Raw genomic sequence first — 12,308 nt, forward strand, 5'->3', positions numbered from 1 at the left:
GGATTACAAAATACTGCTATGGCTGGATCTTGGTCATATTATTTGGAATACAAATATAATGTCACTCGGGGGGGTTCTATACAAAGAGGTTCTTTTTACAGATGCGGGCAGATGGCAGTTGAAGACATTAGAGACACTGTGGGACGAAGGGATCAACTTAACTTGGTTATAATACAATCAACTTCAACTGAGATGGAAAGAGGACCAAAAAACTGGTATTATGTTGCATGAGGAAGAATTGGTTAGACATATAAAAGAGAAAGGTCCAATGCATATTAAAAGGCTTTATAATGTTTTGTTAGAAAGGGATTCAGAAACTGAATTGGTTAAAGATTGTATGATTAAGTGGGCACAAAATTTGGAAGAACCAGTGATGTTGGAAACATGGGAAAAAATTTGGGTTCAGAACGTTAAATTTACACAGTCGCAGAATTTGAGGGAAAATTTCTATAAAATGTTTTATAGATGGCATTTAGACCCCAAAAAATTGTCGTATATGTACCCTAATGTTCAGCCAAAATGTTGGAGATGTGATTGTTTAGATGCTACATATTATCATGTTTGGTGGACTTGTAAGAAAGTTAAGGCTTTTTGGATAAAAATTTGGTGAGTTATGCAGAATGTTTTGAAGAAAAAAATTCAATTTTCTTCACAACTTTTTTTATTGGGTATAGTTAAGGGTTTTACATTGGGTGAAACAAAGCTGATATTGTACATGATAACAGCAGCGAGATTATTGATAGGTAAATACTGGAAAAATGAAGCTTTGCCCACTATCGAGGAATGGACTTTGAAGATGGCCAGTTTTGCAGAGATGGCGAAGATTTCAGCATATTTAAAAGATTGTTCACAAGAGACTTATGAATGGGAATGGAAAAAGTGGATAGATTATGTTCAGAACAAATATCAAACCAGGAAGTATCAAATAGCTTTTATTTGAAAATGTTATATTAAGATAGATATATTTTAATGTAATGAAGATGAAAAATTATAAGGGGGAGGGAGGGGTTCAAGTTTTATACAAAGGGTTTTTTTTCTCTTGATCTGAGTATATTGTGTGGAAGTCCGGGGGGAGGGGAGGGTCAGGGAGGGTTAGGGAGGGCGAGGTTGGGAAGTTTGGGATGGGTTGAGGGGGGGGAAAGGGGTGAAAATGTAATTGTAAAACTTTTGCAATAAAAAAATAATAATTCTAACTTCCCCTACTAAGAATCTCTCTTGTTTAAGTTTAAGATTGCAGAAGTACAATATAGCTCTTATTTAGAAGCAATCTGAATTAAAATGAGCTAAATTTAGAATAGGAATTGAATGAAAAAGAAAAAAAAATCCAGTGAAGACAATTTCAATAGCCCCTCCTGTTTGCTTATAGCAAGGAATATAGTGATTCCTTTTTCATGTATTGAACCACAGTAAAACCATACCTTCTCCATCTGTAGAAGGTAGAGATCAATGAAGTCTTGTGGCTCATGCAGAGCGCTGGATTCCTTGTGTTTTTCTATTTCTTGCTTGGCAAAGGAATAGATTGTCTCTATGGAAGCCAAGGCCTCCTTGTGAGGACCTGGGAGGTAGCTCATTAATCTTGGGAACATAATAAACATCTAATAGAAATGGAAAAGGAAAAGTTTATTTATTCCCCACTACAAATAAAGAAGGTTCTCAGAAGCTCACAGTAATAGACAGCACTTAATAGCTAAAAAAAAAACCACTACAAGCACATTAAAATATGGCAAACCATGTTTTGGTGTCAGACCTCAAAAGTCCTCCAGAAAAGCTGTTCCCAAATTCTTCCAGAAAAGAATTATGTTAGAGGCAGATTGATTATTATAAAGCTATTATAAAATTCTCTCATTCTCTCCAGGAGCCTTTCTAAATATGGTTAACCATGGCTAACTAATCCGTTCTTCAAAAAATCTGGATTCACTTGCCAAGCTAAAAAATGAATTAACTACATGGATTGGATATTCGGTTTGCTAGGTTTTCATAAGAGAATAACAGAGTTGGGAGGGACCTTGGAGGTCTTCTAGTCCAACCCCTGTTCAAGCAAAAGATTCTATATCATTTCAGACAATAGTTGTCCAATCTCTTCTTAAAAACCTCCAGTGATGAAGCAGCTGCAATCTCTTAAGGCAAGCCATTCCACTGGTTAATTGCTCTTCCTGTCAGGAAATACTTTCTTAGTTCTAGTTGCTTCTCTCCTTGATTAGTTTCCATCCATTGCTTCTTATCCTGCCTTCAGGGGCTTTGGAGAACAGGTTAACCCCATCTTCTATGTGGCTGCCCCTCAGATATTGGAACACTGCTATCATGTCAACCCTACTCCTTCTTTTCACTACATTAGACATACCTACTTCCTTCTATGTTTTATCCTCTATCCCGATCATCCTAGTTCTCTTTTCTGCATTCTTTCCAGAGTCTCAAGATCTTTTTTTTTATCCTGGTGACCAAAATGGGATGCAATATTCCAAGCGTGGTCTTACCAAGGTATTATTAAGGGGTACTAATGCTTCACATTATCTTATTTGTACCCTAATACTATCATTAAGTGTTGTACCTATGATTCGAATGTATCTTGTCTTTTTATGTACGCTGAGAGCATATGCACAAAAGACAAATTCCTTGTGTGTCCAATCACACTTGGCCAATAAAGAATTCTATTCTATTCTATTCTATTCTATTCTATTCTATTCTATTCTATTCTATTCTATTCTATTCTATTCTATTCTATTCTATTCTACCCTACCCTACCCTACCCTACCCTACCCTACCCTACCCTACCCTATCCCTCTATTAATACATCTTAAGACTCCATTGGCTTTTTTGGTGGCTACATTCAAAGACATTCAGGAAGTCTGGATGGAAGCAAGGGATTTAAATGATAAGGAAGCAGATGTTGGTTTCATATTAGGAAAAATTTGTAAGAACTGTTCAATTATGGACTGACCCAGGAAGTGATAGACCATCTTTTCGAGAGCAGTTTAAACATGGGGTGGACAGCTATCTACTAGTGAAACTGAAATGATGGATTTCTTCATGGGCAGAACCACTTTGGTACAGTGGTTAATGTACCAATCTAGAAACTGACATATTGTGAGTACTACTCCCAACTCAAGCACTAAGTCAACTGGGTGATGGTGGACAGGTCCTGCTCTCTCAGCCCTAGGAAGTAGGCAATGAAAAACCACTTCCAAAACATGGACAAGAAAACTGCAAAGACTTGTCCAGGTTTTCACCTTGAGTCAAGACTGATTTAAGGACAGACACACCTACTGGGGATAATAGTACAATACAATAAATGATTTCCAAGGCGCCCTTCATGGATTCTATTCATGTTTACATGAAAGTATTGATAGAAACATATGGTAGGTTTTGGGGGAGCTTTAATATAAAATATAACTCACCAAATGAAAAAAGCTACCAGAGAATTTCACAAGAATTTCAAGGGCTTGAATTAACTTCTGGAAGTTTTCATCGTCAGGAGCAAACTGATGTCCAAAACTCAAAGCACATATGACATTAGAAACTGCGTTTATTACTGGAATTGAAGGGTCAAAGGGCTGTCCTGCAAATGAAGATATTTCATAATGAATTATTAAAGAACAGGACTACTACAGGATGAAAAAAAATTATTGGGAACTCTTATCAATTTTTTCAAAAACGTAAAAAAAAATTCATATCAAATACACATATCAAATACACATTTCTTGTTCAAAATACACAAAATGAAAAAATGTGAGCCATTACCCCAAATTACATACCTTTTGTTTCTCTAAAGATCTCCACCAACGTCTGAGCTGCGTCTTCTATTTGATGCTCAATGCTTTTCTTCCCCAGGCCCAGCTTCCGCAGAGAAGTGATGCCAATGTGTCGCTGCTGTTTCCAGGTGTGGCCATTGGAGAAAATAATTCCTGAGGGCATCAGCAGACAATGATAAATGATTCCTTATAACATTCATATTTTTTTTAAAAAAACCTTATAACACTGCCTTGTCAGTATTTGGAAAAGAGATCAGAAAGACAGCAGAATGGTTTGGCTATCTGGATCTGAGAGCAAAGCTGCAGCCAATAATCGTTAGCACATCTCCTGGCTGGACTTTGCTATGAGCAGCTCGCAGAACCTGTAGGTTGCGCTCACTGGAACAGGCTTTATATGCAATTAAAGCTCTCATTTTTTCCTCAATGGCTGGCGTCAACTCCTCCGAATGGGCTTTAAACCAATCTGCTGTCTTTCTGATCTCTTTACCAAATACTGACAAGGCGGTGTTATAAACAGCATTCTTGAAATATTCCCATCGTTCAGATACATTTACTTCAGCCTGGCCTGGGAGAGTTTCCTTGAGTGCTTGTGCAAATTCCTCCACTTTGCCCTGACTGTGGGTCTTGTTGATGTCAATTCGTGGTCTTCCCATCTTCTTCGAGTGATGCAATATCTTTGTTTGCAGTTTTATTCTGCTGCACACCAAGGAGTGGTCTGTATTGCAATCAGCACCCTGATAACTGTGTGTGCTTGTAATATTGGCGTAGTTGGAGCGCCTGGTAAGAATCAAGTCAAGCTGGTGCCAATGCTTCGATCTTGGATGTCTCCAAGAGACTCTGTATTGAGGCTTTGTTTTAAAGTATGTATTGCTAATGCAAAAACCATAGTAGCAGCAAAACTCCAGCAGGCATTGGCCATTTTCGTTCATCTTCCTGACCTAACTGACCTCAAGAAGTGGGCCAAGAACTATAAACAGCTCCAACTCTGGCATTAAAATTGCCAAGGATAAACAGTGGTTCTTTCTCAGGGATTTTCTTGATAGTAGCAGCCAGATCATCATAGAATTGGTCTTTGGATTCTACTGAATATGATAACGTCAGTGCATATGCGCTAATAAGAGTAACCAGCCCTGCTGATGAGTGAAGCTGCAAGGGCAGAATTCTTTCACTTCCTGCAGCAGGTTCAGTAATGGATCCTAGTAGGGTGTTTCTGACCACGAAGCCAACCCCATATTCCCTAGACTCGTTTGATGATTTTCCCTGCCAGAAGAACGAGAAGTTTCTCTCCTTAACACATCCCGAGTCTAACAGTCTTGTCTCTTGAAGGGCAATGATGTCCATTTGCAGTCTGCTCAACTCCATGTCAATGGCAGCTGTCTTACGTACGTCATCTATCTCTTGTAAATCGTCAGAAAGGCCAGGGGTCATTCTCCGAACATTCCAGATGCCCAACTTTAGGGGTAAAGTTTTCTTCTGTTTGTTGCATGGTGCAAAGTTATCAATCTGCTTGTTGGCTTTGACCCTAAACCCCACGCACCCTGTGAGGTTAACAGACCATGCCGGGGCAGCACCTTACTGGCTGGGGGCTGCCCAGGTTAAGGTGGGCAGTAGCTGCTCAATGAGGTACAGTGACCTCTCCCATCGACAAAAGTGGCCCCTGGCGTCACACTCTACGCCAACGAAGCAAAGACTTATAACCAGTAACTGCCACTTCCTGTGTTGTTTCAATGCTGTATGCAAAGCTGGAGTGCCCTCTCCAGAGCACGAAGCCTGGGTAGATTAATATGGAGGATAGACTGTTACCCAAACAGCAGATCCCCCTTCTCCACATTGCTGAAATAGTCCAATGGAACAGCAAAGCCAATACGATTAATTCCAGCTGCATTGCAGGTGTTACCAGAACGTGACTGTAGACAGTCACGAACTGCTTCTGGGACTCCGACTCTGGATTTTGCCTCAAGGTTGACTCCTGAAGCTTTTTCTGTAGTAGATATAGCCACAAGGCAGTGGAGGTTTGTAATCAGAGTTTTCCTTCTCCTAGAAGATGGTTCTGCCGTTTTATCTGCCATTGGGGCATAAAGCCCTCTTCCGCCTTCAAAACAATTGACCATCTTCTCTTGGAACCCTGGAAAGGGGCCCTTACGAGGTGCTACCAGCCGTCTCAGCTGGACCAAGGTTTTTTAGAGAGGTATTACTCCTCTAGCACTCCTCCTCAGTCCAGGACTCCTGCTCCAGGTTTTGCCTCGAGGTTGACTCTTGAAGACTCTCCCATAGATGGGTATAGCCACAAGGCAGCGGAGGTTTGAGATCAGAGTTTTCCTTCACCGACATGAGTTGCCTTCCAAGGCTGATGGACACCATTTAACCATTTTTTCCCATGCACACAGCTAACAAGACTTCCCACTTACACTCAATCAAACAGCCACTCTCCCCTCCCCCTAGAAACAAGCAGATTCATTCATGAGGTGAACTGGAGCACTTTCCTCCCTGCGGTCACTTGATTTACTCTCTCAAACAGACACTCCCCTTTCCCCTAAAACAAGCAGATTTACCCATGAGGAGAGCAGTATTGACAGCAGTATTTCAGTATTTTAGGGGTTGCCACAAAGAAGAGGGGGTCAATTTATTTTCCAAAGCACAAGAGGGCAGGACAAGAAAGAATGGATGGAAACTAATCAAGGAGTAAAGCAACCTGGAATATTATTATTATTATTATTATTATTATTATTATTATTATTATTATTAAAATTAAAATTAAAATTTTTATACCGCCCTTCTCCCGAAGGACTCAGGATGGTGAACAGCCAGGATTAAAATATATACAATATGAAAATTAAAATAATTTTAAAAATAATTAAATCAATTTGGCTTCCCCAATTTAAAACCCCTTACCCATAAAATTAACCAATTAAAATTTTTAAGCCAGCCCAGTTTGCTGAAATAGAAAAGTCTTCAGAGCCCGGCGGAAAGTACGGAGGTCCGGGATCAGTTGTATCCCTGGGGGTAGCTCGTTCCAGAGGGCGGGTGCCCCCACAGAGAAGGCTCTCCCCCTGGGGGTCACCAGTCGACATTGCTTGACCGACAGCACCCTGAGGAGACCCTCTCTGTGGGAGCGTATTGGCCGCTGGGAGGTTATCGGTGGCAGAAGGTAGTCTCGTAGATACCCAGGCCCTAAGCCATGGAGCGCTTTAAAGATGAGAACCAATACCTTGAAGCGCACCTGGAAGACCACCGGAAGCCAGTGCAGCTCACGCAGGAGAGGTGAATTTAGGAGAAACTTCCTAATAGTGGGAACAATTAACAAGTGGAACAGAAATTGCCTTCAGAAGTTGTGGGTGCTTCATCACTGGAGGTTTTTAAGAAAAGACTGGACAGCCACTTATCTGAAAGTGAGCAGAGGGCTGAACTAGAAGAACAAATGCCAAACTAGAAGAACAAATGCTCTGTCTTACACATTGGCAATAAAAAGAAAAATCAGAACACCAAATACAAGCTGGGTGGATATGACTTCATAGACAACCCTCACTCTGTCAAGGACCTTGGAATACTCATGTCAAATGATCTAAACACCAGAGCTCACTGTAATAGCATTGCCAAAAAGGCATTAAGAGTTGTCACCTTAATCTTGTAAAGCTTCTTCTCCGATAATATTGTACTGCAAACTAGGACATACAAAACCTTTGCTAGTCCAGTTCTCAAATACAGCTTGTCTGCTTGGAATCCGCACTGTATATTGGATATTAATACAATTGAGAGAGTCCAGAGGTATTTCATAAGAAGTGTACGCCATTCATCTACTTACAACAGAATACCTAATGCCACCAGGCTTGAAATTTTGGGCTTGGACAACCTAGGACAACGCCACCTACAGTCTGACCTAAGCGTAGTACACAAAATTATCTTCTAAAATAATTTTGGAATCCTGAGTGGTGGCATGCTTCTAAGCGTGGTCTGAGGGGTTTTTTAATTAAGTCTTTTAACCAAATTTTAAGGGGACCCGGGAGGTGGGTGGTGAGGGATGAGCCAGGGGCAGCTTCTATGGTTCAGCAATTGGGCCTGTCGGATGGTTGTGGGGGGAGGGGGGAGGGGGAGGGAACGAAGAGGCTCGGTGGAGAGAGGGTCTTCCAATCCCTGTGACAGTTGGGAGAGGCGGAGGTTGGGAGAGGGGGGCTTGGAGAGCGCCCCCGCTTTGTTCAAGCGGTGGGGCTCTCCTGCCCCCTCAGCTCATCCTGCTCCCGCAACGGTGACGGAGTGCGGAGCCCTGGACTCCGGCTGGTATACTTGAATGCCAGGTCCGTGGTGAACAAGTCCCTCCTTGTTTGAGATCTTATTGACAAGGAGGATGCGGACCTGGCTTGTATCACTGAGACCTGGCTGGGACCGGAGGGTGGTGTCCTTCTCGTGGATTTATGTCCCCCAGGTTTCCGGATACTTCACCAGCTGCGACCCCAGGGGAGGGGCGGAGGAGTGGCGGTAGTTATTAAGGAAAGTCTCAGTCCTAGGGAGGTCACTATTCCTCACATAGGTGGGTGTGAATCCCTTCTTTTGAAATGGGACCCTGGAGTTCAGTCAGGGCTGTTGATCACGTACCTCTCCCCCAGCTGTGTAGCCTCAGCCCTGCCCGCACTACTAGATGTCTTAGCCGAACTGGCGGTGGAACTCCCCAACCTTTTGGTTGTGGGAGATTTCAACCTGCCATCGGCTGGTGAGACATCTGAGTTGGTGCGGGAGTTCATGACCTCTATGACAGCCATGGACCTAATTCAGATTGTACAGGGCCCAACTCATATTGGAGAACACACACTCGACCTGATTTTTCTCTCTGGACAGTGGATAAATGATCGTGGGGAGGGGACTTTATCTATCAACCCTCTGTCATGAACCGATCATTCCCTCCTTAGGCTTGACTTTCCCACTACCATTCCCCATTGCAGGGGTGTGGAACCGGTAAGATGGTTCTGCCCCAGGTGCCTGATGGAACCCAAAAGGTTCCTGATGGAGCTTGGGTCATTTCCTGCCTCCTTAGCCCACAATTCATCTGAGGCCCTTGTCACAGCCTGGGAACAAGCTGCAGTGGGGGCCCTGGATCGAATCGCGCCTTTGCGGCCTCTGATCCAACGCAGATCCCGGGCGACTCCTTGGTTCATCACGGAGCTCAGGGAAATGAAGCGTCGGAAAAGACACCTGGAGGGTGATTGGAGATCCTCCCGATCCGACTCCGACCGAACACAATTAAGAACCCATATTAGGTCTTATCTTGTGGCGATGGAAGTGGCGAAACGTAACTATTTCGCCACTCTCATTGCATCTGCAGAAAACCACCCAGCAGCCCTGTTTAGAGTGACCCGCTCCCTCCTTAATCAGGGAGTGAGGGAGGACCCCTTGCAGGGCCCTGCTGAGGATTTTGCATAGTTTCTGCAAGATAAAATCACTCAGATTCGGACCGGGCTGGACTCTGACTGGACAGAGTCCGTTGAGGTGACAGGGGCTAGTCTTGGTGGAAACATCTGGGTTGAGTTTGAGCCTGTTTCACTGGATGACATGGACAGGATTATGGGTAGGCTGGGGTCCTCCACATGTTTATTGGACCCTTGTCCCTCCTGGCTAGTTTCGGCAGTCAGAGAGGTGACTGGAGACTGGATCTGGGCTGTTGTCAATGCTTCATTAAAGGAAGGGGTCTTCCCTGCTGCACTCAAAGAGGCGGTGGTTCAACCCCTCCTTAAGAAGTCAAACTTGGACCCTGACGTTCTTAACAACTACCGTCCAGTCTCTAACCTTCGCTTTTTAGCAAAGGTTGTTGAGTCCGTGGTGGCGCAGCAATTCTTTCAATTCCTGGAGGAAACAGACTACCTCGATACTTACCAATCTAGTTTCAGGTGTGGCCACAGCACGGAAACGGCATTGGTCGCCCTAGTAAATGATCTCTGGTGGGCCAGGTATGGGAGTTGTTCCTCCATCCTGGTCCTTCTTGACCTCTCAGCGGCTTTCGATACCATCGACCATTGTATTCTGCTGCAGCAGCTCAGGGGGATGGGGTTAGGAGGCACTGTTTTACAGTGGTTCTCCTCCTATCTCTCTGGTTGTCTGCAGTCTGTTTGGGCGGGGGGTCAGGGATCCTCCCAGAGGCCTCTCACTTGTGGGGTGCCTCAGGGATCAGTTCTCTCCCCTCTGCTCTTTAACATCTACATGAAACTGCTGGGTGAGATCATTCGTGGTTTTGGGGTGAGGTATCATCAATATGCTGATGATACCCAGCTTTACATCTCCACCCCTGACCACCCTAGGGATGCCCTTTCCGTGATGTCCCACTGCCTGGAAGTGGTGCGGGTTTGTATGGGGAGGAACAGACTTAGACTCAACCCTTCCAAGACTGAGTGGCTGTGGATGCTGGCATCGTGGGATCTGGAGGTTCCATCTTTAATGATCAGGGGAGAAACTCTTGCTCCCTCCGATAGGGTCCGCAACTTGGCTGTCCTCCTGGATTCTCGGCTGTCCTTAGAGGACCATCTGATGGCTGTAACCAGGGGGGCCTTCGCACAGGTGCGTCTTGTGCTCCAGTTGCACCCTTTTCTAGACCGGGATGCCCTTGCCACGGTCACTCATGCCCTCGTTACCTCTAGATTGGACTACTGTAACAGCCTCTACATGGGGCTGCCCTTGGGATGCATCCGGAGGCTCCAGCTAGTCCAGAACGCAGTCGCACGGGTAGTTATGGGGGCGTCTAGATACTCCTGTGTAACATGTCTCCTGCGTGAGCTGCACTGGCTGCCGGTGGCACTCCGGATACATTTCAAGGTGCTGGTGCTCTCCTATAAAGCCCTTCATGGCTTAGGCCCGGGGTACTTGCAGGACCATCTCCAGCCGCTCTCCCACTGTCCTGTGCGCTCTCACAGAGTCAGCCTCCTCAGGGTGCCGTCGGCCAAACAATGTCGGCTGACGGCCCCCAGGAGGAGAGCATTCTCTGTGGGAGCCCCGACGCTCTGGAATGGATTGCCCATCGAGCTCAGGAGAGCACCCGACCTTCTTTCCTTCCGTCAGGAGCTGAAGAAGTGGCTCTTTCGTCAACTCAACTGATCCATTTGGGGGTACACTGTCATAATTTTAAACTGTTTTTAATAGGGTCGCTGATTTTAATTTTATTTCATTGTGATTTGTATTGGAATTTGGCATTTTGTAAAATGCCTTGAGTCCCCAGGGAGAAAGGCGGCATATAAATCGCAATAATAAATGATTAATAATAATAATAATAATAATAATAATAATAATAATAATAATAATAATAATAATAATAATAATAATAATAATTTTATTTCTATACCGCCCTTCTCCCGAAGGACTCAGGGCGGTGTACAGCCAATTTAAAAACACAAGACACAACAATAATTAAAAATTAAAATAATTAAATAGATTTGGCCGATTTAAAACCCCAAGAATTTAAAATATCCCAATTTAAAATTATTAAGTTGATAGCCCGGCCTGGCGGAACAACAGGGTCTTCAAAGCGCAACGAAACACCCGGAGGTCGGAGATCTTACGTATTTCCGGGGGCAGTTCATTCCACAGGGCTGGGGCTCCCACAGAGAAGGCCCTCCCCCTGGGTGTCGCCAGCCGACATAACTTGGCTGATGGCACCCTGAGGAGACCCTCTCTGTGGGAGCGGACTGGTCGGTGGGAGGCTATTGGTGGCAGAAGACGGTCTCGAAGGTACCCGGGTCCTATGCCATGGAGCGCTTTAAAGGTGGTAACCAACACCTTGAATCGCACCCGGAAGACCACTGGGAGCCAGTGCAGCTCGCGCAGGAGGGGTGTCACGCGGGCACAACGAGTTGTGCCCATAACCACCCGTGCGGCCGCATTCTGGACCAGTTGGAGCCTCCGAGTGCTCTTCAAGGGGAGTCCCATGTAGAGAGCATTACAATAGTCCAGCCGGGAGGTGACAAGGGCATGAGTGACTGTGCGCAAGGCGTCCCGGTCCAGAAAGGGCTGCAACTGGCGGATCAGGTGAACCTGATAAAAGGCCCCCCTGGCCACGGCCGTCATATGCTCTTCTAAAGACAGCCGTGCGTCCAGGAGGACACCCAGATTGCGAGCCCTCTCTGTGGGGGGCAACGATTCACCCCCAATAGTCAGCGATGGCACCTGCTGACTATATCGGGACGCCGGAAGCCACAGCCACTCGGTCTTGGACGGGTTGAGTCTGAGCCTGTTCCTCCCCATCCAGACCCGCACGGCCTCCAGGCAGCGAGACATCACATCAAGGGCATCGTTGGGGTGGTCTGGGGTGGAAATGTACAGCTGAGTATCATCAGCGTACAGATGACACTTCACCCCAAAACCACGGATGATCTCACCCAGCGGCTTCACATAAATGTTGAACAGAAGGGGCGAGAGGACTGACCCTTGTGGCACTCCCCATGCGAGATGCCTCGAGGTCGACCTCTGCCCCCCTGCCAACACAAACTGCGAGCGGTCAGAGAGGAAGGAGGAGAACCACCGCAGAACGGTGCCCCCTATTCCTAATCCTCTTAACCGCCGCAGCATGATACCATGGTCGATGGT

At 45.3% G+C, this 12,308-nt stretch overlaps 1 protein-coding gene across 1 annotated transcript in view; it reads right to left on the reverse strand.

Annotated features, from left to right (window-relative positions):
- The window catches only part of LOC148112998 (cytochrome P450 2J5-like), a 32,872-nt gene that overhangs the window by 12,889 nt on the left and 7,675 nt on the right, over positions 1 to 12,308 (reverse strand). Inside the window, exons 3-5 of the mRNA XM_087872418.1 lie at positions 3,753 to 3,902; positions 3,396 to 3,556; positions 1,419 to 1,595 (exon numbers count right to left, since the gene is read on the reverse strand). Of these exons, the coding sequence (XP_087728544.1) occupies positions 1,419 to 1,595; positions 3,396 to 3,556; positions 3,753 to 3,902 (488 nt within the window). The remainder of the gene's footprint in view (positions 1 to 1,418; positions 1,596 to 3,395; positions 3,557 to 3,752; positions 3,903 to 12,308) is intronic.

The sequence above is a fragment of the Pantherophis guttatus genome, chromosome 6 (assembly GCF_059756535.1).
Source record: "Pantherophis guttatus breed Tessera chromosome 6, ASM5975653v1, whole genome shotgun sequence".
Lineage (NCBI taxonomy): Eukaryota > Metazoa > Chordata > Lepidosauria > Squamata > Colubridae > Pantherophis > Pantherophis guttatus.